Raw genomic sequence first — 26846 nt, 5'->3', positions numbered from 1 at the left:
CCATCTAGTCAATATCATTTAGCTCCAATGAATGGACAAACAGTAATGACTCCTGCAGACTGTTTGTTTTGCCATTTTAATAATTACTTATTGAAGAATCACTGGCTAATCTATGACATGACAGGTTTTGATGTCTCCCAATTATGGGCACATTATGCAATCTGTGAATTAGAACTCTAGTCCTTTCCTGTGGTGGGGATAGACTTCGCAGCTCCTTTGTTGCCTAATACAGTCAAGTCCAAGAGCCAGGGAGATGGGGGTCTTTTGACAACATTCACATTCATTTCAAGGGAAGCATTAATATATTACAAGGTGGTGTGGAAATATGCAAATGTTGCTAAATTTGTAGGAATGAAATTATTTCAAGCATACTAGTTAACAACTGTTTACAAACTTGGGAAAGAGAAATAGTTCTAATCTTTCACTTAACAAACAACTCTTATTGAGCCCTGCTGTATACACAGTGCTGAAATGAACCAACAAACTGCTGATGAGACAGTTTTTAATTCACGTATCTATTTAACAAACTTTTATTTTGTGTGTCAGGCAGTGTACTTTAGGCACTGAGAATCCAGTGGTGAAAAAAAAAAACAGATAGAATTCTGTCCTTTGTAGTTTACTGTCTACTGGAGGAAACTGTTACTAAATGAACAGTCATAGACATAAATATAGAGCTCCATCTTGGTGCGAATGATGCAGGAAAGATGCCCGGTGCTAGGAGGGTAACATAGTAGAGGGGCTGACTTTGCATTGGCAAGAATCCTTCCCTGCTGAAAGGATGACTAATCTGAAATGTGAAGGATAAGGAGGCATTGACTCTGGGTGGAAGAGGAAAGAGCATTCCAGGCAAATGCAAAGGCCGTGCAGTTGGAGTGAGTGTGGTGCTTTCGGGGAATTTAAAAGACAATGTATTTGACCTAGAGGACAAAGGCAAGCGGATGTGTGTGATAAAGCCCTAAATTCCTTCTCTTGTGATACTCCAAGCTGCCCTTTTAGTTTTGCTTTCATTCATCCCTTTATTCATTCTTTGATTCATTCAGGCATTAAACAAATGATTATTCCGTGTCATTATTCTGTGGTAGGCACTGTGTTAGGTATAGATACAACAGTGAGTAGGTCCACAGACCCTGGTCCCAAAGATCTCACAGGAAAAGAGAAAAGGATGCCCAGGGATCACAGAGGAAGAGCATTCACCTTGGCCATGGATTATCAAGATGAGGATGAGAAGGAAGAGAATTTTAAGCAGAAGAAAAAGTATATACAAAGGTCCAGAGGCAAAGGAACGCTTGGCAAGGTGGGAAACCTTGAGAAGCTCATTGAGGCTTCCGGTGTAGACTGTGAGGTCCTGATTGGATGAAATGAAGGTGGAGAAGTAGGCAGTAGCCAGTCCTTAAAGGGTCCTTTAAGCTGTGCTGAGGGTCTTGGATTATTTTTCCCCTGAGGGTCACGGGGACCCACTCAAGGACTTTAAGCAGGACACTGGCATGATCATATCTGTACTCTAGGATGGTCATATTCATGTCAGCATGGCACATGGAAGATTGGTTAAGAAGCTACTGCAGGAACATTGCTGAGAGATGATATGGCCCAAATTAAACTAGTGGCAGTGTAAATGGATAGATGAGGACAGATTTTATGGCTGTCAGGAAGCTGGATTTTATAGAACTTGGCATCTGACTAAATGTAGGGTAGAGGAAAAGGTATTAAAAATGTCTTTGGTTAAAAATGGTTTTCTGGTTTGGGCAGCTAGATGGACAGTGGGCACCTCTCAAAAGATAAAAAAACACAGAAAAAGGAGTGAGTTTCTTAATCAGTGTGTTTCTTGATCTATAAAGTAGGCATTATTTCAGTCATCTTGTAGGGTTGCCTATAGTACACTAAGAACTAAATCCCTGTCACAGAGATGTCCAGCAAAGAGCAGCAATTACTTCTATGTACAAAGTTACGTAGAAGCAGTTAGCCATCGGTAGTGGGAGACCAAGCATATCAGAGGAGGTACTGCAGGGCTATTGAACTGGGCCTGAAATGATGAGTAACAAATCACTAGGGCATAAACAGAAGTAGGGGTGACAGGAAACATTCTTGGCAGAGCAAGACAGGCACAGAGCTCAAAGGTCTTCAAGAAACTGGAGATGGCCCACTGTTCCTGGAGCATAGGATTTGTGGAGGAGATGGCAGACATTGAGCTAGAAATCTAGGGATTCTGGGAGCTCTGTAAACCAAACTGAAGAGTCTGTCACTCCTAGGCCAGCATTTGCTAAAATTTTTCTGCAGAACATAAATTTTCTATAGAATGTTAATATGGTCAGATTAATATGGAAAATTCTGGTTTAAACAAAATTAACTTTATTGCAGGACTTCTCAGAGCTTTTTAATTGGCATTACAAATCTCCAACAGGGGGATCTATCTTTTTTTTTTCCCTCAAATTCCATACCTCTTTTCCTGGAACACTGATTAGCACCTCATAAAACACTAATGGTTCTGTGTCATTGGGTTTAGAAAACTCTTTTCCAGGTAATGAGGAACCGTGCAAGGATTTCAAGCAAGAAAGAAAGGACCAGATCTATGAGTTATAAAGGTCGTGCTCACTTAGTGAGGAGGATGGACTGGGAGGGAACTGAAAGCTTGATGGCCTTAAGAGTTGAAATGAAAGGATAAAACCTCAAATTCATATATGTCAAAGAGGGGGCAGTGGTGGACAGGATACATATGTGCAGTAGCGTGAGTGCACTCGTGTGTGTGTGTGTGTTTTGATAATATATTAGACACTCAATGCAAATGCTGCTTGTAGCTTGTAGACACTAAGGAAAGGCTTTATCAAAAACTATGAAATTCTTTATCGATGTGATAAATCGTTATTTCAAGGGTTTTATCTATTTGTGATGCCTTTTGATCCTCTTATCATCCTATTAGAGACTTTTAAAATCAGTTTCCCCAACCAAGTACCAGAAAAGTTAAGAGACTTGCCCAAAGCTCCAGAGTCGGGGAAAGGCAGGCTTGGCCTTAGCTCTTCTAACTTCAAGTCCAAGGTTTTTTCATTCTATCATTTTCCCTCTAAGCTAAGACTTGAGCTGGAATTTGAAGGATACTTAGGATTTTCCTAGGTTGAACAAATAAGCAAAATCTTTTTGGCTAGGAGGAAAAAGTAGAAGAAAGGACACAGAGATAGATACATGCATGACATGGCCAATAGTCTAGGAAGCGTCCATGAGTCCTCCCAGCCTTCAAGGCAGGGCCAGCTCCGTGGTGCAGTGACATGTCCAGTATATGCTACTCCTACACCTGTGCTTGCATTAAAGCTCTGCTCTCAGTCTTAAAATTCCCAATACTAAGAACAAAGGGCCCCATGTTTTCATTTTGGATTGAGCCCCACAAATTATGTAGCTACCCCTCGATCAAGTGTGTCATTTGTCCATTTTACATTTTGAACCTGTTCTCGCTCAGCTGAATACCTCTAAATTCTTACATTGTGGTTAATCTACACTTGATTAGTCTCTTATGGACACATAAGTTTTAGCATTTATCTTTGCAATTGAGGTGTGAGTTGCTTCGCAGTACCTAAAAAGGCTAGTGCTAAGCACATAGCAGGCAGGTAACGCATGATTGATGTTGAATGAATCTGTGCCTCCACCATGAGCCCACTGACATGAACAGTTTCACACTTACTTGTAATGGAACCATGTCTTTGGGTTAGCTTTAAAAAAAAAACAAAACAGGAGGTACGGGGACAAGAAGCACATCTGCCAAAACAATTCAAGAATGAGAATTGGAAAAGTGAATAAACCTGGTGTCCATGTGGACATCAGAGCACATAATAATGACAGTCTGCAGTGCCTCATAACAACAGCTAACATTGTTTAGGTGTGTATTATGTGCCGTGGACTGTTTTATAATATTTTATATATATATCATCTCATTTAATGTTTACAACAACCCTTTGAAGAAGTTACTATTATTGGTATTTTGCAAATGAAATTGAAGCACAGGGGGATTAAGTAAGTTGTTCAACAGCATACTGCTAGGAAACATCGGAGCCAAGATTTGAACTCAAGCTGTCTGGTTCTCAAAAGTCCTGCCTTCAACCATTCTCCTCTTACACTTTAGGGACCCATCTTATATAGAAGTCTCACATCTGGCCTTACCTCAGTACCATTAAGAGCTATGTATGTGTTAGCTATTATTAGTCTCCCTATAAAAATACAGGTGGGAGGTAGTGACAGTGTAATTTTCAACTTGAATTCAACTTGGGGCCTCTCTTTGGTCCTAGGTCTCTTTTTGTTTTTTTTCCCTTCTTTTTCTGTCCATGAAATAGATGTGATGAGTCAGCATTTGGGAGCAAGAAGTGCTCTAAACTATGTTTTCTTCTGGGGAGAGAATTCAAAACCTTTATTAAATTCTCAAAAGGATCTGTGACCCCCCAACACGTTAAAGTCACTGCTCCAAGGCCTTATGCTACTTTTCAGATGTAAATGCATAAACTTTTGTTATCATACTTTGTTCATCCTTGTACTGCCGCAGATGCCAGATGGAAATTACAGAGGTCTCTATTTGAGGGATGTTTAATGTAATTATTTTCACTCTGTATTTATTCCATAAATATTTATGGAGTTTTAAAATATACTCAGACTTGCTTATAAGTTCAAGGTCCATCGAGCTCTTGAATTCAGCTTCTAGAATTTCTTCCTCTAGTATAGTGATGGCCAGGGTGTTATCCTTGTTTGCTCAGCACTTTGTATTTATGAAAATGTTTTCCCACGTGCTGAGCTAAGTTTACTACGTGGTATGTCCTGTAGCTTCCAAAGGTGCCAATACTTAGAAATTTCCGTCCAAAGAAGGAGAAAGAGGCAGAATGTGGTGGTGTAGGAAGACGATGATTAACGCTGATTCTCAGTGAGCATAAAGGCTGTCTTCCCAGACCTCTGCAGCCTTGGGTCAGCGGGGAATGACGCAGGCCCTTCTGCAGCTCTGCCCTGGCCCACTGCAGAGCAGAAAAATGGAGATGAGGAAGATGAGGATCAAGGAGCTTGCTTATTTCAGTTTTACCCAGGGTTGGCCCCTGGGACTTTTTTTTCCTTCCAGTTTTATTGAGATATAATTGACATACAGCACTGTATAAGTTTAAGGTGTACAGCACAATGATGTGACTTACATACATCATGGAATGATTTTCCCAATAAGTTTAATGCATGTACGCCATCTCATACAGATACAAAATTAAAGAAATGGACAAAAAATGTTTTGCTTGTGATGAGAACTCTAAGGATTTACTCTTAACAACTTTTATATATAATGTACAGCAGGGTTAATTATATTAATCAGGTTGTACATTACATCTCTAGTACTTATTTATGTTATAAATGGGAATTTATACTTTTTGACTACCTTCATCTGATTCCCTCTCCCCCTACCTCTTGCCTCTGGTAACCACAAATCTGATATTTTTCAATAAGTTTGTCTGTATGTTTGGTTTCTCTTTTTTTTAACTTATTTTTTATTTTTATTTTATTTTGGCTGCATTGGGTCTTCGTTGCTGCGCGCGGGCTTTCTCTAGTCGCGGCGAGCAGGGGCTACTCTTCATTGTGGTGCGCGGGCTTCTCACTGCGGTGGCTTCTCTTGTTATGGAGCACAGGCTCTAGGCACGTGGGCTTCAGTAATTGTGGCACACGGGCTCAGTAGTTGTGGCTCGCGGGCTCTAGAGAGCAGGCTCAGTAGTTGTGGCACACAGGTCTAGTTGCTCCACGGCATGTGGGATCTTCCCGGACCAGGGCTCGACCCGTGTCCCCTGCACTGGCAGGTGGATTCTTAAGAACTGTGCCACCAAGGAAGCCCAGTACGCTTGGTTTCTTGTTTTTGAAGTATAATTGACCTACAGCACGATGTTACTTCCTGCTACACAGCATAGTGATTTTTTCCCATATATTTCAAAATGATCACCACCATAAGTCTAGTTATGATCTGTCACTATACAAAGATATTACTTAGTTATTGACTATATTCTCCACACTGTACATTTCATACCCACGACTCCTGTATTTTGCAGCTGAAGTTTGTACCTCTTTAATCTCCCTCACCTATTCCTTTTCTCCCCCCAGCCCCCTCTCCTCTGATAACTACCTGTTTGTTCTCTGTATCCATAACTCTGTTTCTGTTTTGTTTGTTTATTTGTTTTGTTTTTTAGATTCCACGTAGGAGTGAAATCATACAGTATTTGTCTTTCTTTGTCTGACTTATTTCACTAAACATAATATCCTCTGGGTCTATCCATGTTGTTGCAGATGGCAAGATTTCATTGTTTTTATGGCTAATTTGTATCATTTTTTTAGATTCCACGTAGGAGTGAAATCATACAGTATTTGTCTTTCTTTGTCTGACTTATTTCACTAAACATAATATCCTCTGGGTCTATCCATGTTGTTGCAGATGGCAAGATTTCATTGTTTTTATGGCTAATTTCCATTTTATACACACACACACACACACACACACACACACACATATATACACACCATATCTTTATTCATCTGTTGATGGGCGCTTGGGGTGGTTTCCATATCTTGGCTATTGTAAATAATGCTTCAATGAACACAGAGGTGCATATATCTTTTCTAATTAGTGTTTTAGTTTTCCTTGGGTAAATATGCAGGAGTGAAATTGCTGGATCATATGGTAGTCCTATTTTTAGTTTTTTTGATGAATCTCCACACTGTTTTCCATAGTGGTTACAGCAATTTACATACCCACCAACAATACATGAGGGTTCCCTTTTCCCCATATCCCTGTGACTTTTAAAAGAGAGTAGTAATTTCTCCCCTTGATATTGCCCTTAAAGTACTGGGGAGTTAAGTCACCTTAATTGTCTAATAACTTTCTATTTACCCTCTTACAAAAAAGTAGTAACCAGTATGTGCCAGGCACTCTACTAGGGCCAGATATAGTACAGAGAACAGAAACACCCCTGTCTCCCTGAATATTATGTCCTCGTGTAATAATTAAAGCCAAAAAATATACTGTCAGGTCACAACACAGGGGCTGGGGTTGCTGGTAGGGAGGGGGGCTGTTTTACCTTATATAGAGTGGTCAAGAAAAACATCTCAGAAATGTTGATTATGGAGCGACAGCTGAATGAGGTGAAGCTCTGAGCTATGCTTCTGACTGAAGGAAGGCCTCAGGCCAGTGGGAACAGCAGATGCAGAGGTTCCGGGGTGGGAGTTTTCTTCCTGGTGTGTTTGGCAGACAGAAAGGATGCCACTGTGTCTGTGTGTGGGGTGAAGGGAAGGAACTTGAGACAAGAGTTGGTGATGCTGCAGGTGAGAAGTGAAAAAAAAAAAAAAAAATAGAGCTATAGCAAGGGCCAAACCTTGCCAGCATTTTAAAAGAGTTTTACTCTGAATGTGTAGGAAGCCAATGAAGGGTTTGGAGCAAAAAAGTGACATGACGTGATTTGCATTTAAAAAGCCCATTCTGCCTGCTGCACAGAAACTATTCTGTAGGGGGGCAAAGGAGGGATCACACACTCCTTGGAGTCTATTGAAACTATCATGATGAGATGCGTTGGTAGCTGGAGCGTGGTAGTAGCCGTGGAAGTGGTGAGGAGTGGTTGGATTCTGGATGCATTTTGAAGTTAGAGCTGGCAGGATTTGCTGATGGACTGGAAGGATGTAGGGAATGAGAGAGGAGTCAAGGAACAGGAGGAGTGGGGGGGGCGCCATTAGGGATTGAGCTGCCTGGTGGATATCAGGGAAATATTGGAACAGCTGTTGGTGTTATTAGCCTGGGGGTCAGTGGAGAGGTTTGTGCTCAATATTCATTTAGGTGGGTTTTTTTTCTTCATTTTTAACATCTTTATTGGAGTATAATTGTTTTACACTGTGTGTTAGTTTCTGCTTCATAACAAAGTAAATCAGCTATACGTATACATATATCCCCATATCTCCTACCTCTTGCGTCTCCCTCCCACCCTCCCTTATCCCACCCCTCTAGGTGGTTGCAAAGCACCGAGCTGATCTCCCTGTGCCATGCAGCTGCTTCCCACTAGCTATCTGTTTTACATTTGGTAGTGTATATATGTCCATGCCACTCTCTCACTTCGTCCCGGCTTACCCTTCCCCCTCCCTGTGTCCTCAAGTCCATTCTCTACATCTGCGTCTTTATTCCTGTCTTGCCCCTGGGTTCTTCATAACCTCTTTTTTTTTTTTTAGATTCTATATATATGTGTTAGCATATGGTATTTGTTTTTCTCTTTCTGACTTACTTCACTCTGTCTGACAGACTCTAGGTCCATCCACCTCACTACAAATGACTCAATTTCGTTACTTTTTATGGCTGAGTAATATTCCATTGTATATATGTGCCACATCTTCTTTATCCATTCATCTGTCGATGGACACTTAGGTTGCTTCCATGTCCTGGCTATTGTAAATAGAGCTGAACATTGTGGTACGTGACTCTTTTTGAATTATGGTTTTCTCAGGGTATATGCCCAGTAGTGGGATTGCTAGGTCATATGGTTTTATCATCAAGTGAGTGGCAAGCCATGAGATTGGACAAGGTGACCTCAGATGGGACTGCGAATAGAGAAATCTGAGAACTTTGAACTCTAGGGTGCTTGTAGAGGTCAAGGCAAGCAGTGAGGAGAAGCAGTAGATGAGCTTGAGAAGGAGTGTACATTGAGGTAACAGGAGAATCAAGAGAGGGTGGTACCTGGGAATCAGTGAAGAAAGTGTGTTTAGGAAGGAGGGAGCGCTCAACTATACACACAAAACTGTTTTGCATGCACGTGTTAAAGGCGGTGGTGCATCTAATTCAATAAGTTTTCAGAAATCACGTCACTGATCGTGTGACCACACGTTTCTACTCTCTGATCCAATCTAAAAGACTGTTTCCTATAAGTGTACCTTTAAATTTCTCCACCTTTAGTGGCTGTAATAGAGTCCAGATACCCAGCTGTGAAAATTCCTTTTTTAGTAGTGACGTCTGGTTATTTGGCTTCTTCTACTGGCTGGCATTGAAGCCATAGGTGTTGAACTAAACAGTTGGCTTATTAGGGCGGTAACTGTACAGTGACTGAATTACATCTTTCTTGCTATCTGGTATGTATTGTTATGTAGTATCATCTTAGCACTTTTAGAATCTTGATCTTGTATCATTTTATTAATTCAGCTTACTAGTTTTAGGGGGAAATGCAGATTGGGTTCAAATTTACTATTACATATAACATATATGTACACGTGTGGGTATGTCTATATATTTTTTCATATTTAGTTTGTATTACTTTAAATAGTTGTGAGGGTCATCAGGTTAAAGTTGCTTGGTTTGGTTTTAGTATTACAGTCTAATTCAAGTCCTTGATAGATGAAAATTTTCCTTTGGAAGAATACGATAAAACTCATTTTGTGAGTGGGATAACACTTTTGGAATAGTTCCTCTATACTTGTGCTTTAGCCACTAGGCATGTGCGGTTATTGAGCCCTAAAAATGTGCCTTTTCTGAGAGGCGCTGTCAAGTGTAAAATGCACACCAGATTTCAAAAACTTGGCATAAAAAACAAAAGTGTACATATATAGTTAATTATTCTATATTCTCTATATGTTGAAATCAATTTTTGACATATTGGATTAAATAAAATATTTTCATTTTAGTTTCAAAAAATTTAAACGTCATTAAAATTAATGTTATCTGTCTCTTTTCACTTGTTAATGTGGCAACTTGAAAAACTTACAAACAAAATTGTGTCTTGCATTGTATTACTTTTGGGTAGAGCTGTTCTGTGTATTTGACAGCATACACATTTACATCAGCGTGTCTCAATTTTCAGGTGTGCACAAAATGATCTTGACCTTTTCAATACAAAGTTTCATCTAAAAGGTATTTCGTAACATTCAAAAAAACCTTTAAAAAATTTTCTTACTACAAAAATGATACATGGGGACTTCCCTGGTGGTCCAGTGTTTAAGACTCCACACTTCCACTGCAGGGGGCATGGGTTCAATCCCTGGCTGGGGAGCTAAGATCCCACATGCTGGGCCGTGCAGCCAAAAAAAAAGAAAAGATCTAAATTTTCTTTGACAAGAATATGAACCACTAGGAAAACCACACATAACCACTGTTAAGTATTTTCATATATTCCTTTTGAGATACACACATTTTTCTGACCATAAAAGGGGACCAGTCAGTATACATTGTTTTTCGACTTTTTTAAAGAACATGACATGAATATCTGTACTTGTAATTACATGCATTTAAGGTTTTTGCACTAATATTAACCTGAGGGCTATATCATACTCCTAGAGGTAATAATGGTTTATGACAGCAGAGATTTTTTAATCTTTAATAACAGCTTTATTGAAACACTTTTTTTTCTCTTCCAGTTTTATTGACATACAGCATTGTATAAGTTTCAGGTGTCCAGCATGATTTGTTGTACATCATGAAATGATTATCACAATAAGTTTAGTGAACATCCATCCTCTCATATAGATACAAAATTTAAAACAAAAAACAGGAAAAACTTTTTCCTTGCAATGAGAACTCTTATGATTAACTCTTTTTAACAACTTTCATATATAACATACAACAGTGTTAATTATGTTTATCGTATTGTACTTTACATCTCTAGTACTTGTTTATCTTATAACTGGAAGTTTGTACCTTTTGAAACATGTTTCTAAAGTATTCAGTTCAGTGGGTTTTAGTATATTCAGAGTTGTGCAGCTATTGCCCTTAAGTAATTTTAGAATATTTTCATTATTCCAAAAGGAAATCCCAAACCCATAAGTAGTCACTCTTATTCCCCCACCTCAGCCCCTGGCAACTAATCTACTTTGTCTCTATGGATTTGCCCATTCTGAACATTTCACATAAACGGAGTCATACAATACGTGGTCTTCTGTGGCTGGCTTCTTTTGCTTAGTATAATGTTTTCAAGGTCCATCCATGTTGTAACATGTATCAGTACTTCATTACTAATTATAGCTGCTTATAGAGATATAAGCGGTGAATAGCTTATAGCTGAAAACTATAGCTGAAAACTTATAGCTGAAAACTATTACAGTCTTTTAGATTGGATCAGAGAGTAGAAATGTGTGGTCACACGATCAGTGATGTCATTTCTGAAGACTTATCGAATTAGATGCACCACCGCCTTTATACAGATATATCACATTTCATTCATCCATTTTTCAGTTGATAAATATTTGGGTTGTTTCCACTTTGGGGATATTATGAATAATGCTGCTTAGAATATTCATCTACAAGTTTTTGTGTGAATATGCGTTTTCAGTTCTCTTGGGTATATACCTAGAAGTGGAACTGTTGGGTCATATGGCAATTCTGTTTAACATTTTGAGGAACTGCCAAACTATTTGTGGTTGCACCATTATACAATCCCACAAGCAGTGTGAGGGTTCCAATTTCGCCACCTCCTCACCAACACAATAGGAGTGATTTTCAACTGAGAGGCTATTCATTTCTAAGAAGTACAGCTCAGACTCTAGTGGTGGGTGGTTTGGAAAAAGACCTCTAAGTTTCTGCTGTGACCTTGACCCACCCAACAGACACACATACACACACACACACAGAGCCAGGCTCCTAGTTGTTTGACTTTGGATATATTATTTCTCTCTACTAGCCCTAGTAAAATAGAGATGATTTACCTCATAGGGGCTGTTGTTAAAATTAAATGAGATAATGCTAGTGAAACCTTTTGCATAGTGCCTAGTACATAATAGATGCTCGATAAGCAGTAGCTATTAATATTATATCAGTGGCTCAATAATTTCCCACTATATGTACACACCATAATTTGCCTAGACAATTCTATTGTTGGACACTTGGCTTGTTACCAATTTTTAATAATTATAGACAGTGCTCTGCGAAAATATCCTTATGGCTAAATTTTTGCCCATATCCATGATTATTTTCTTAGGATAAATTCTGTAAAGTGTTATTGCTTGGTGCCTTTTAAAGAAATTTGAAGACATTCCCCAATATATATTTTTTGTTTAAATTATACTGAAATTTTACTTTAAGACATGTCATGGGGTACTAGACAATAGCCCTTGAGCTTTGCTAAACTGGTTTCATAAATCCTCACTTTGTACCTAACAAATATAATGCAAATACAAACTGTCTTGAGTAAGACTGTCTAAATTTAACTCTCTGAATTTAATTTAAATTTAAACCACTGAATGAGAAAAAGCTCTCAGATCTGGACTCTTCGACTTTTGTATTTTTTCTGTCATTGCTTCGGTATCCTAGCCTGAGAAGAGGAAGAGAAGAGCTACTGGTGAAGCTAAGCACAATGGATGTTTTCGTTTTGCACTTAGGCAAATCAAGGGCAAAAGTAAGGTGACAGTCGAGCTTAAGCGGTAGAAAAGAACTATTCGTTGAGAGTTAGAATGCATCTAACTTTCCTTACGTCATCAGATCTAGGAGCCTTGCAGGGGCCATCACTCACAGATCCACTGTGGCAACCTCATAACCAGCCTGAAGGGGGTCAGACAAAGGTATCAGGTTTCCTCTGAAGGCTGTGGGAATGTTTATGGTAAAGGTAGGATTTTTTAGAGATATTTAAATTATGGCCAAAGTTTGATCAGATGCTGGAATGTTCTGGAATTTGACACAGCTTGGGAGACTTAGTATCGAGGAATTGAAAGGAACTTTGCACAGGTAACACATAAAAGTAGAAAGTTATATCAGCAATTAATGTATTTCTACTGTTGTAGTGGTAAATGTTTAACAATCAGCTCTCCCACCCCCCAGCCTAACCCCCACCCCCGCAAAAAAGCCAAAGTACTGATTTATATAGGTTTTTTTACTTCTATGATTATAAATAACCCACCACGGCAGATTTCAGATTTTAAGCTACCAACATGATGTCGCTCAAAGCAGAGCTGGAAAAATGATGTGTGTAATCGACAGAATCAGCTCTCAACAGCCAGCACATACCAGCTCCAGCATACCACTGTTTCTTTTCATAAATTGCTGGACCTGGATAATTGAGGGAATGTTGTACTCAGTGAAATCCACTATGTATCCAGAATCTAGAATTAATACAACATTTTGAAGGCAAGATGTTTTGTTTTCTTCTCCTAGGTTAAATGCCATGTTAAAGGCTCACTCATGTGGTATTTATTACACATTGTAACACGCACAATAAAGAATTGCAAACCCTGCTAGAAACTCAAGAGGTCATCCCCTGGGCAGTCAACGCAAACCACCTCAGAGAGACAGTTGTGCATTTGGGGCTGAATGATCCTAGAGAGGGATTCCATAGAATTCCATGATAGACAGACGTGATTAGGTCTGCGCTTACATAATGTGAAAAATCAAGAAGGGATAATCCTAATTCCTTCCACTTGCACAGGACTTCGTGGCTTATAAAGGGCTTTCTGCAGGATGGTAAAATCTCTTATATCCAGTGTCTAGTGCTCGTTAAGACAGATCGCTGGGTGGTAAACTCAGGTTTCTAGGCCACTTGTGTTCACATGACTGACTTGTAGTGCATCTCTCCAATTCTCTGCCAGTGGAGACCTCATGAGCCACTACCAGGAGGCCAAAGCGACATTTTTGTCAGGTCTGGCTATGGGCCAAGCCTGTATTAAGCACTTTCTTTACAATGTCTCTGAAGCCACTCAACAGCCCTATGAAGTAGTTCCTATTATTTTCTTCCAATGTTGCAAATACAGAGGCTAGAGATGTTAAATTACTTGCCAAAGGTCATGCAATTCATAAATGCCTGAGCTGGGACAAAAAATCAGTACTGTCTGACACCTAAAGCCTATATTAAGAATCTCTAGACTGGCTTAGGTCAAAGGTTTTAATAAAATTGTAGATATTCAATGTGCTAATTGGACAGCATGACCTGCAAGTAGTTTCCAGTGTAGGCAGGGCTAACTTAACTGGGCTAGGGGTATGTGAGAGCATTGGGGAAACATAATAAAGGTGATGAAAAAACGAATGTGTTCCCGTGCTGTCATGCTAGATTGTGTAACTTAAGAAGGCTGTGTATTTGTAATTGCCCTTTTCTGTGTAAAGCACAAGCCTGAATTAGGCCAGCCTTTCAGAGCATCCCCTGCTGCCCCTTTTGTAGCCTGTGGCCCCCTTTCTATAAATTGTAAATTAGATACTAAGTTCCATGATGGCAGAGACGACTGTACATCTTCAGCACTGATGTTGCTGAATCTTTAGTCCTATTCCAGTGGCTGACATGGTAGGTACTTAAATATTTGTTCCATAGTACTGGTGGTGATGATAGCAAATCCTCAACAAGTGATTGCAGTATATTCTTTCCAAGTATTATCTCATTTAATCCTCCTAATAACTCCATTAACTTTTTTTTCTCCCTAATTTATAGATTAAAAAAAAAACATGGCTTAAGACATCTCATAACTTGCTTAAGGACATAATAATAAGTGGCAGAAAATCAGCTTTGCTTGATATCAGAGTCTTGACACTTAACATTATGCTCTGGTCTGTTGATTTATAATGTATTCGTTGTATCCCTAAGAAAGCTCATATTACTAAAATCAGATGATAGAATTTCAGTTCTGTGAAGAAAGGGACTCTGTTTTGTTTTAACTGTATCCCAGCACCTACAATAACTCTTGTCATGTATTAAGTGCTCAGTAAATACTTTTGGTGCATATGTATGCAGGAATGGGTAGGACAGTTATTTCAATAGGAATAGGAGTTACAAGCTGTAAATTTACTGGCTTACAACACACTTTGTTGTTGGGTTTTGGGGGGGCAAGAATTTAAATAAAGGTAGAGCTTTAAAACCTAAATATCACTGAACAAATTCAGTAATTTACTCATTCATCTACGAAATATTTATCTCCATTCAGTAAATATAACTGAGCATCTACTAAGTGCCAGACTCTTAATAGCAGAGATATAGTGGAATGGTTGACAATTATAAGTAAACAAATATTACAGAAGACAAATGTTCCATGAAGAAGGAAAAAAAAAGATGTTAAGACAAAATACCAGGAGCAGGGACTATGGGGAGGCCAGGGAATGCCTCAGTGAAGTAGGGACAGTTCAGCTGTGATGCTGAAGAATGCCAGGAACACGAGGAAGGGGCACGGGGAATGAATGGCATGTGCAAATGCCAGAAGCTTTTGGAAAGAACTTGACACATTGGAGGAACAGAAAGAAGGTCAGAGAGTCTTCTTAGAAATGGTCTGTGTAGTCCTCTTACAACTACAGGATTGCACAGGGCTTCCTTCACTCCCTGACCTCCTTTACTGCACATCGTTGTGTTAAGGAACAAAGCCAACAGCTGTATTTTTCTTGGTTTTGGTTGGAGGGGATGGTTCCCTCCTGCCCATAGCAGAAAAGAGTGGTTCACAAAATAGAAACCTTGGAATCTACTTAATCTACTTAATGGAGAGCCATCTAATTTGCCTTCTCACAACTTGTGTCTTAGGAAAAGATTGTCTATACTGTTGAATAAAACACATGCAGGAAGAATTTTGTAGGAAACAGGAAAGGGAAAATTTAGTAAACCCAGAGGCTTGATCTCTGGAGGGGACATTTCTCCCATTGCTTACGGTGGAAAATTCCTCAAGCACAGCCTGGCTAACGAGACTGGGCCTTCCTGATTCATCTTGCAACTCTGTTCCAGTCTAGCCCACGTTCTAGAAAGATATGGGTGAGAATATCCCAAATAGTACTCCAAGGTCTCCAGTGGCAACGTAAGGTCATTTCAACTCGAAGCAAGATGTCTTCTCACCGCTTTAAGATGAACTTAGCTTTCCTCCCCTTTCCCTTCCCCCCCCCCACCTTATGCCTACCTGCAAGAGAATCTGGACTATGTAACTACAGACGGAGCTGACCTCTGGAGCCTTGGTGATGGATACAGCTCATCATATGAAGAACCAGCCATGGCAACTGGAGCTGAAGTGGATTAAATCAATTTGCACCAGTCTTCATCTGTTCCTGGAATTTCATATGTGAATTTGGCACAGATAGTCAAACAAGTAGGAGAGACTTAACCAACAGATGAGAATAAAATGGAATCTACTGTAAGATGAACTTCCCCACCCCAAATTATATCAAAGAATATTTCGCCTCTCTTCTCCCAGAGATATGCGGTTGCTTTCTGGAGATGAGGACAATGCCATTTTCCACCTGGCAGAGGAATCTGTTCTTCATGGAAATCTAACGGCAATTCCCAACCTCAGTTAAGGACTTGTTTTCCCATTTTTTTTTGACTTCAAATACTTTCTAAATTGTGTTAGCCGAAGCATTGTATGTATATAATTAACTCAAAGGTCCCTCTGGGCTCATCCAGCTAAACTGGTGAAGCTTAACTGAGCAAAACATTCGCTGATGTCTCTCCGGATGTCTCTCCCTGCAGTGACACCCACTGAAATGAATGCCTTCTGCAAGGGGAAATCGGGGACGTTTCTTTTCCAAACTGGCTTTCTAGTGATTTGGGTTGCTTCAGAAATGATTGTAGTTGTTTCATAACAATAACGATCTCATTTTCTTTCAAATATGGAACTTGGGATCTGCGATTCGGGAAAAATTGGGGTTGCGGTGGGATTCTGTTTTTTCCTCCTAGTTGAAGTAGGAAGATAGGCCTCTTTCTGGTGTTCACTGGATCTTTGAAATTCCCTCAGGGAAGCAGTGGCGCTCTGCTGGCACAGGGCTCCAAGGCGCAGGGCTCCACTGTACCTTTCATGTGGAGAGCAAATGTCAGCGGTTCCTGCAGTGCTGTGTCTTCACAAGCAAAACCCGCAGGGGGGCCTGGAGCTGTTTGTCCAAAACTAAGTGCAAAGGGCTAGGGAACGTGGACTCTTTCAGACTGACTATGTTGGCAAGATTCATAACTCAGCCCTCTTCCTCCCTCTGCCAGTGTAGACGCAGACGCCTACAGGTAGAAGAGGTTTTTGCCTCTGTTCGAAAGGGAGAAGTCAGGTGTGATCCGCAGAAAAGTTCTGGCCCCAGCTCCCCGATCTATTCCTAGCGCAGAGAGGGCTTAAGCTAGGCTATGAGCATTCTCTCCTCTCTGTGTGAGGCTTCGATCCCCAGGCCTCGCCCTTGAACTTCATCCAGAGACCACATGCATTATGGAAGCGTGAGCGAAAGGGACCGGGATGTAGACTTCCTGCCTACCCAAGGGAACCTACTTCTCTTTGCGGTCCTGGAGCACAGGTGTCCGGAGAAAGGCAGCGAGCTAGGGACTCTGGGTGCTTGAGTAAACGCCGCCCTGAGCTGCGTGGCGCTAGGGGGAGGGAGGTTGGAAGAGCGCGTCTACGCTTTTCACGTCAACCTGCAAGCTAGCTGCTCGCTGCCCAGGTGCGGGTTCGCGGCTGCGTGCGCCCCACTGCAGCAGAGAGCAGCCGCAGCCTCGGCCTCGGCCTCGGCCACCACCGCTGCTGGGGAAGAGTCCTGGGGCTGCTGACGCGGTTGGGAGGAGCCTCGCCTTTAATGCACCAGCCGCCTCCAGCCTCCTCCTGCAGCAGCAGCGGCAGCTGCGAGCGCGCGCGTGTGGGTGTGAGGGTGAGTGCGCTGGCGCCGGCTGCAGCGCCCTGCCCGGCTCCCCGCCGGCTGCCGAGCCCCCGCCAGCTCGAGCCGCCCTCCCGTGGGACCAGCACCCTCATCCGGGCCGGGCCCGCCTGAATCCTGACCCTGCCATCTCGCCACTGCAGCTCGGGTCCAGAAAGGCACCATTTTGTCGCGGCTGCCCGCTCTCCCAGGGGGAGGAGGGATCTTTTTTGCATTTCGGAGCGGCTGCCAACGAAGGGAACCTGTTGGGCATCTCCCCAGCCCCGCTTGTGAGCGCCTCCGGGGCGGCGGGCGGGACCAGACCCCTCGGGGCACGGCGCATCTTGGCACCCGGAGGCAGCGGAGGCAGGCGCAGCATCCTCGCCGGGAATTGGAGCTGGAGTGAGCGCACCGCGGGAGGAGCCGCCGCAGCCTCGGAGATCCCGGGCGGAGGAGGTGACAGCTCCATTGCCGGGTTTTTATTTTTTTTCTCTCTCCGCCTCCCCGTCTCCTCCTCAGGCTCGGACCATGGTGCAGTCCCACTGGCTCCCCTGCCCCCCTCTCCTGTGAGACTGGCTGCGGGGAGGGATCATGGATACTTGTCTGCCGGCTTCTGGTTCCCACGCAAGTAAGCCTGCTGTCAATGGAGGAGGACATTGATACCCGCAAAATCAACAACAGTTTCCTGCGCGACCACAGCTATGCGACCGAAGGTAACGCCAGCCCCGCCGCATTCCGCCGCTGGGGAAGGGCGCAAGTTGCGGATCGCTGAGCTCCGCGGGCAGCCGGGCGAGTAGCGGCGGAGACTCCTGCGGGCCCTGGGGCTGGGGCGGGGGCTCGGCTCGCAGGGGCAGCTGCCGGTGCGCCCCACATCCATCCGGGCTCCGCGAGGCGAGCCGGGCGTTCAGCAGCAGGTGGACCCGGCGCCCACGGGAGTTAAAATGGCCCTCGGGGATGAGGTTTTTCAGGGTGGGGCTCCCGGCTGGAAAAATGACCCCCCAAAGACAGATGACCCCTTCCCCCAATATGTATGCAGGGGTCGGGGTGAGGGGAGAGATAAGAAGGAAGGGGGCCCGAGAGGACCGTGGGTCCACCCCTCTCTGAGCGGAATGATGTGTCTCTCAGTGGCTGCAAGGGTGGGCATGGTTTCATTTCCTGCCCGTTCATCTCTCCGGCCGGGTTACCTGCTTAGACAATCAAAAGCCCAAAAGGCCCGTTGAAAAAGGGCGAACGCCTCTCCCCTTGGAAGTGCATTAGCAAGATATAAAAAGGTGGCTGGGGAAACAGTGCTGGGGCGGCGAGCGAATGAGTGTGACACGTGGGGCGAGCAATGCGATCAGTGGGGCCTTTAAAAATCACCATTATGAATTCTGCAGCAGTAGTTTCTGCTGAATCAACAGCCAGCAGAAAGCAAGAGGGTTCAGTAAGCTGAGCTTTGCCAAGAGGTGAAATTGTCGTGTTTCTCTCTCTCTCTCTCTCCCCCCGCCGCCCCCCAGATTGTTCTGACATTAGCCTGAGTGAGGTGCAGGCAGGAAAGGAAAGTCAGCAGGTGGAATCTCATTTGCCTTTTGTGTGGGAATAGAGAGAGGAGGCTTTTTTTTGTTTGTTTCTAAATACCAAAACTTTTGCATTTTTGCTTTCATTTTGTACCTGTCAGCCTTTATCCTTAACCACTCCTATAAAGTGTTGCATTGTCACATTGTGATAGCCACATGAGAAAATATGTGTGGAAGTGCTTTAGGAAAATGTAGCAAGGGGTGTTAATTTAAGATTCTTCTTCTTATCCTTGGGTGCTAAAATTTCTGTAATATTTAATCAAATCAAGACCATTAGAAGAATGTGATGGGCGTGGTGGTAGTAAGAGTTCAAGTTCTGAAAGATAAAAAGACACACAATTTGGGGGTAAAGGTGGCATCTTCTCTAAACATCCCTGGAAGTTTTAGATAGAAAGAATGCCCAGCGCTATTGAAAATACATGCTTCGTTCATCATCATTATTAGAGAGCATCACACCTAATGCGTCCATGGCGCTAGACAGATCAAGCCGAGCTTTATGAGCTCTGGCCTTCAGGAGCTTAGAAGTGGCTTTTAAGATGTTCAGCAGCCTGCCCCTGCCCCATACCAAGCACGATACTTGCTGATTCTTTTTACTTGCCTGGTGACAACGTGGTGGTAAGATGTTCTTCCCCATTCTTAGTGCTTTGTCACTGACTCATCAGGTAGAACATGATCAGCTCTGGGTCAGAGCATATCATCCAAAAGAGAAGTTGGCTTTCAGGTCTATTGTCCTTGGGGGCGCTTTTTTTTTTTTTTTTTTTTTTTTCTGTTTGAGACAACAAAGATAGAGGGCTGCCTTCGTGTTTTCTTCTGTATTGCATTATGCCTCCAAGTGCAGGCAAAGGAAACTTACTGAGCTGGGAAGATGGGGAAATTGAGGCCATGTGTGTAGCACCGTCATCTGTAGAATGAAGAAATGAGTTAAACACGGCATTCCTTATACGCTTTCAGGGCCCTAGATACTACCTAATCTTTGTTCCTATTTGATGACATTTTTGTAACCTCTGGTTCTGAATAAAATATCTGGGTTCATATAGTCTGAAATGAGGCATGAGTTTATAGCAAAGAACTTTCTAAAATTTTTCCAAATCTGCCTCTTGGATTCCTCCCCCCACCCCCCAACTGCCACCACATTGAAAATTTAAACAAACCTTTATTTCACAGTATGCTTCCAGGTTTCTTTACCTGATCTTAGTGAAGGTCTGGGAAGAAAAAAAAAAAAAAAATGGAACTTAGACAATGTAGATTGCGTTTTTACATGCAATCCCTAATTGCATTTTAGGAAACGTTGACCTGGCCAGAGGGGGAAGTGTCCTTCCTCTGATGATGAATTACCTTCAAAGTGCTAGTACACCTTGAAGGAACCCCACTAGATCACAATATTCTTTGTTAAAATCCTCTTCATTGGGGGCTTGCCACAAAGTTCTCTTCCCTTTATTAACTTAAACCCACCTCCTGGAGAATTAATTTCTAGGTCCTTCTATAGACTTTGCTTTTCTTTTTGCCTCCTTTGATATTTCTGCATTTTCCTCCCTTGCCCAGATATGGCAGATTTTTTTTGCCAAATCTCCTTCGCATGTATCTCTGAATTTTTCTTCCCTTTGCTCGGATCATTCCACACTGCAGTATTCTATTTAAAGCTGAAAGGTTTTTGCTGTGTAGTTAGTGTGAAGGACTCTAAGCTCAATTTGCATTGTAAGTGGTATCTGCGGGCAAGTTCATCCGGGTAAGAGCAATGCAGATGCTAAAGGACACTTTTTCCCAAGCTCCTCCCTCTCTCTCTCTGATGGGAAAAGAATGCATGACGTGCATTTATTAAAAACATTTCTTATAACTTTTCTTTTATTCTGAGTATTAAGTTACCACCCTCCCCTACGTTTTCCTATCTTTTCCTCCCTTTCTTAAAGTTACTCTCTTTGAGTATCCTCTCTTTTCCAAGCCCTGTACTGAGGTTTCTGTAAGCAGCATTTTAATATGTCCATCCCCTGCTAAGTGGATCTTGTTATTTCCATTTGCAAATAAGGAAACTGAGCAACTGAGGCCCAGGGATGACTAATTTGTCAAGGTCACACAGTCAGGGGAAAAGCTTGTCTTCAAACTCAAGACTGGCTGACATGCTCTTCTACTAGGAAATTCTGCACTGCTTCATTTTTCTTTAACTATTAGTTCCTGTTATGGGGAAGATCACAATGGTTTATCTTTGTGTGTAAACGGTGTTCCCATCTGAGGAAAAATTCTTTGCAGGGGTCAAAGTGTGTGTTTGGGTTTAATACCTGAGGAAAAGCATCGGTAGGGTTGGCTTTCTATATTTTTAGACTTGTTAGAGCCAACTAAAACCCCCTCTCCATTAGAGCAGTCTGAGAGTTTTCTAGATTAATCTTTCTACCCTCATATGGGGCACAGTCAGAATAAATATTCTACGTAGGTGGACTTTTACAGGAATGGCAATCTGGTTAGAAGAGGAAGTCGGAGAACTTATTGTTTAAAAATAACTATTCTGTTCTCAGTTTCCTTAGCTTTAAAATGGGAATAACATTAGAACCTATGCCACAGGAAAAAAGAATATCTAATGCAGGAAAAGCATTCAACACAGTGCCTAATACAAAGCCAATCCTCGATAAATGCCCTCAATACATTGTAGCCGTTGTTAGTATTACTTAAACTGCATTTGCATTGCAAGCACCCTGGTTTTCCTTGGATTGTTGTTGATTTGGGATGATCTTAAGGGAAGGGCTAGTGGAAATGGGAGAGGAGTCCCTGAGACCCGCCACAGTCTCTTTCTTGACTCAGCCACTAGCCACGGATCTTGCCACTTGGCAATCTGCCTTAATGTACTTGCTGGTTATATTCTGGCAGTGAGTAAGTTCCATCTTCTCTTAGAGGCCTTAAAAAACCCATACTGCTTGTACATATTAAAAGAAGAACAAATTCACTTAGTCCATGTATTGTTATTATATTAATATGATATTATTATTATGTAACTATTGATTCCTTCTGCCTTTAATTCCTTCAACAACTATTAACTAACTTTCTGTGGGGGTGATCCTGCATGCTCCGGTACAGACATTGTGTCTGTTCTCATGGAGCTTTTGGGCTGGTGGAGAAAGTAGACATTAAACAAATGATTTTGCAAAAAAAATACATAGCTACCAACTGTGACAAGCAATATTCAGGAAAAGCACAAGACGCCTTGAGATTATGTGTAAGGCAGAAAGGCGAATCTAATTTAGACTGGGGGTTCAGTGACTGCCTCTCAGACAGAGTTGAAACTGAAAACCAAAGGATGAGTCAGGAATTAACAAGAACTGAAGACATTTCAGGTAGAAGGGGCAATAGGTCCAAAGCACAGAGATATAAAATAGTCTGACAGGTTCAAAGAATGAGAAGATGCCTAGGGTTGAGTGTAGGGAACGACAAGAAGAGTGACAAAAATGAGACTGGAGCCTACAGTTTACTTTGGAATGGACCAAAACCAAGAAAAATTAATCCTAGGAGAGAAGGATGGATAAATGGATAGATAGATGATAAAGCAAGTATAAAATGTTAATGGTAGGTCAATGTCTATTCACTGTAATTTTTTTTCAACTTGAGTATTTGTTTTGAAAATGTTTGTAATAAAAATATTACAAAAAAGAAACTGGAGAGGTATTTAGGGAGCGGATCATGTTGAACGTTGCTGGCCTTAAGGAGTTTGGACCTTATCCAAAGATGGATCGAAAGCCATTAAAGGATTTTGATCGGGGAGAAATATGATCAGGTTTGTTTTTTCAAAACTCAGGCTGGTTGCTATGTAGGGTGGGGTCAGAGGGCTGGGTAGGAAGTGAGTAGGGGTGAAAGTAGGGGGATAGTTAGGCCACAGCTGTCCCCTAGGAGGGTGGCAGCAATAGAGGTGGAGAGAATTTGATGGATTCGAGATACGTTGTAGGAGAAGAATGGATAGGGCTGAGTTGGTGTGATAAACTGGGTGGAGATGGAGAATTAGATGGGGATGGTGTCAAGGATGACCTCCCAGGATTTTGCCATGAGAATGGATGCATAGTGGGGCTTTCCACTGAAACTGGAGTCATCTAGCCTCACGGTGAGACTCTCAAGTAAGCAGTTGATATCTGGGACTGAAGCTCGGAAGAAAGATCTGGACTAGATTATAGTTTGGGTTGTCACGGGTATATTAAAGGTACTTAAAAGCATGTGAATAGATGAGATGCCTAGGAGAAGAGCACTGCAGGGCAGAATTTGAGCCAGTGAGTGAAAAATTACAAGGAAACTGATCTTGGCTCCGTATAAAGAAATTGTACCAGGACAGAATACCTTGGTGTAAGCATAATGAACCGCACACTTAAATTATACCATAATGCTATATGGCCATTTTTGAGCAATGTGATAGAATAAGAAGAGGCCAGTCTTGGGTGTGTTGAGTTCATAGGGTCTCCAAACTTGAGATCTGTGTGATCTGTGAAACGTTACAGCTTCTTAGGGGCATGAGAATAAAAGAAAGTGAAATTCCCTGCTTCCTCCCCTCCCCCCATCCATCCCACACATGCTCGAGAAAGAGGGAAGCTATGATATGAAGGTGCTGGAAAGGCATCAGAAAAATAAAAGGAGGTAGTGTCATGATGGAGAGCTGCCCTGTAGTTCCTTAAGTTGCTTTGGTATTTTTATGAAAATGTCAGATCAGAATAGTATTTCCAATGCATATGGATGACTGTTTGAGTTTTCTGCTAGTCTCAGAAAAATCTGAAATGGAAGGTGGGAAGAAGCAGCCTTATACTATTATAAATGACCTTTCCGGGGATAGGAAATGTTCCACTACTGAGCATAATAACCAGAGTGCACTGAAAATCACTAGCAAGTGTTCATTATTAGCATCCAGGTCCCCAGGGGCCATCCCAAGCCCTTTATGAGGGCTGGTCAGAAACGTACCAATGAACCTGGGGTGAATAACATTAGGCCAGTCCTGTCAAAATATTGGTATGCTCAATGAAAAGAGCACAGCTGCAGACTGACATTCCTAGATTCTAGCATTTGCATTTACGAAGAAACTAAGGGCCCAATTTAGACGCTTAGATGAGGGAGGAGAACTAAGGTTTCTTGAGTACTGTCTGTATCCCAGGCATTTTCCTAGGTGTTTCTCATGTGTTGACTCATTTAATCTCCTTCAACAGCTCTGAGGGAATGGTTGCGTTAGATGCATTTTTTCAGAATAAGAAATTGCAAGGTTTGGAGAAGCAAAGAAACTTGTATAAGGTCACATACTTGTAAGTGGCAGACCCAGACTGGAACCAATGACTGCCTGGATTCTAGGCAAGTGTTCTTTGCCCAACCCTGCTGCTTCTTGTCTGGATTTTAGAGGGAAAAAAATTCAGGTTGTGTTCAATGCTCCGCATACATCCCCATGGTGCCCGTTCAGTGCTACTCAGTTCACCCGGTTCATCTCATCCCAGTAAGATAGTGGACAAGTCTAGGCTTTCCTCTTTTTCCCACAGGGAGGGAGCTGAATTCCCCCAGTTGGGGCCGGAATCCTCAGCTGACTTAATCCTGTAGATTTATTCTACTCTATCTATAATAAGAAAAGAAGGAAAATATTTACGGAATTGAACAGTCAAAATATAAAAATTAGCTGGGTTTTTATAGCCTTCTCCATGTCCCTCACCCCCAGCCTGGGACACTCACAATGAAGTTCCCACTGGGCCATCCAGGCACCCATTCTCCAGAGTTGATGGCAACTCATATAGTTGTCTGGAGCAGAGCAAAAGGAATGGGCCAGAGGCAGCTGGATGACGGCTGATGTCCTTTCGCCTCAGGGGTGGTGTCTGAGAAATCATTTTGGCCAGAGCAACTCTCCAGTAGTGCTCTACCCATCTCCCATTAAAATGATATTTGCTTTCATCTCCAAACTTCATTCTTACCACCAAATTTCCTTCTGTTGCCTTTCCAGTAGAACGCTAGAGTGAGGCTGAAAATCAGCTCTGACCTGACAAACCAGTTCTGACATAATTATCCCATTGGAAGCACAGATTCTTTTTACAAGACCATTAGGAGTTTTGTCGTAAATCCAGGAATCCTTGGTATCTTATGCTCCAAGTTCACTATGGGAATAGTGGGAAGTGGTCATAATAGGATATGTATTTGTGAAATCCATGGACAACTAATTAGTATTAAAGGTTTTTTTGGAGAAAGGATCATTGTGGGTGATGGAAAAGGATGGCCAAGTAGAGGGGTGAGTCAGACTGTCAGTTCTGTTCTTTCGAGGAAAGAGACCTGATTGATTCCAGCAAATGAAAAGAAATGAAGGGGCAAGAAGATGCATGGAGTCTAAGGGTCTGGAGGGGCCTCTACAGGCAGGATTTTAACGTGAGAAAGATGAGGTCTACCAGAAGGAGTGTGCCAAAGAGTACCTTACCTATGAGACGATGTATTCTAAGCGTACTGGGCTTGACGCTGGGCGACTGACAGCCTCCTCCATCATGCATGGCTGATTTCACTGCTTGAATCCATTAAGTAATGAACCCGAAGTAGTCGCAGAATGGCAGGGCATCTCCTCCACTTAATGCAGGGGGCTCAGCTCTGTGACCCTCAACAGATGCACAAGGGTGCTGAGTGTGGAAAAGCTGTAAATGGCCCTAATGGGAGATATTGCAGCGAGATGCTGAGCACTCCCAGGTGGTCTGAAAGGCAAAACCTGGATCCCTAAGTACAAAATATCACCAGGAAGCATTTTACCGAAGAGGAGAGCTGAACAAGAAACTTGAGAGTAGCATTGCTCATGTAACTTCGCAGAGGTAAGTTGGGGCCAGGGACACCCAGATTAGGAGGTCTGTTGATTCACAGCTGCTGTACTGTTGTCATTCATGTTTCTCTCTGCCTTTATGTCTATTTATAAGGCAAATAATGCATAAATGCCTTCTTACTTGAAAAGCTTCAAGCATTATGGAAGTAGATAAAGCAAAGCATGAATCACTCTCCATCCCCACACCAATCCCACTTCTTTGCCCAGAGTTACCATTGTCAATAGTTGGTGGGCTTCCTTATAGACACCTTTCTATACATTTCCATACATTTAAATATACATGTACAGATACACATTAGGCGAGGGATTGTTCGTTTGTATAACTGAATGCATACTGCTTGATTTACTTGCGCTTTGTTTTCTCGCCCATTCAATGACATATCTGAAAGACCTTTTTGTGTCAGGACACCTACGTCTGCCTTGTTCTTTTTAATGGCTGCATAGTGCCCCGCGGTATGACTGTACTGCAGTTTATTTAGCAGTTCCCTTGTGGCTGGATGGGAAATTGTTTCCAGCTTTTTATATTACATAAGATGCTGCAGTGATTATGCATATACATATGTTTTTGTTCAAACATTCTCCTTTAAAGCCGAGATACTGGTTCTCATTTCTTAGCAAAATGGCAAGACGGAATCTCTGGTCCCTCATTTATTCTCTAAGTAACCTTGGATAAGTCATTTAACTTCATGAACTTGAACTTCCTAATGTAAGAAATACCTGGCATGCCTATGTATATGTGCATGGTACTGTGTATTCTAAAACCACTGTGGATTTGAGTGTTAATACAGAATAAGGTTGATTACTAGCAGTTGTGGAGGGCTTGCTACCATGAACCATGAACCAACTTCGGGCTTTAAAGTATCTTTCTCGTTGATACTGTCCTTATACCCCTTTAAGTGAAAAGTTGAAGCAGAATGAGATTACTTGTTCAAGGTCACCCAGCTGTGGGTGGCAGAACAGAAGTCACTTCCAGGTCTGTCCATGTAGTATATAGACACGCCCGCTTAAG

At 42.2% G+C, this 26846-nt stretch overlaps 1 protein-coding gene across 3 annotated transcripts in view; it reads left to right on the top strand.

Moving 5' to 3' along the window:
• The window catches only part of PPP2R2B (protein phosphatase 2 regulatory subunit Bbeta), a 656680-nt gene that overhangs the window by 348550 nt on the left and 281284 nt on the right, over nucleotides 1-26846 (top strand). Inside the window, exon 1 of one of the 3 annotated variants that reach the window (XM_024731395.1) lies at nucleotides 17696-18207. The exons of the other annotated variants lie outside the window; for them this stretch is intronic. Within the exon in view, the coding sequence (XP_024587163.1) occupies nucleotides 18138-18207 (70 nt within the window). The 5' untranslated portion in view covers nucleotides 17696-18137. Of the gene's footprint in view, nucleotides 1-17695; nucleotides 18208-26846 lie in introns of those variants that run through there. 3 annotated transcript variants of the gene reach the window in all.

The sequence above is a fragment of the Neophocaena asiaeorientalis genome, unplaced genomic scaffold, assembly GCF_003031525.2.
Source record: "Neophocaena asiaeorientalis asiaeorientalis breed wild unplaced genomic scaffold, Neophocaena_asiaeorientalis_V1.1 scaffold531, whole genome shotgun sequence".
NCBI lineage: Eukaryota > Metazoa > Chordata > Mammalia > Artiodactyla > Phocoenidae > Neophocaena > Neophocaena asiaeorientalis.
The sequence above is the reverse complement of the archived record's forward strand: the minus strand, read 5'-3'. Positions and strand labels throughout refer to the sequence as shown.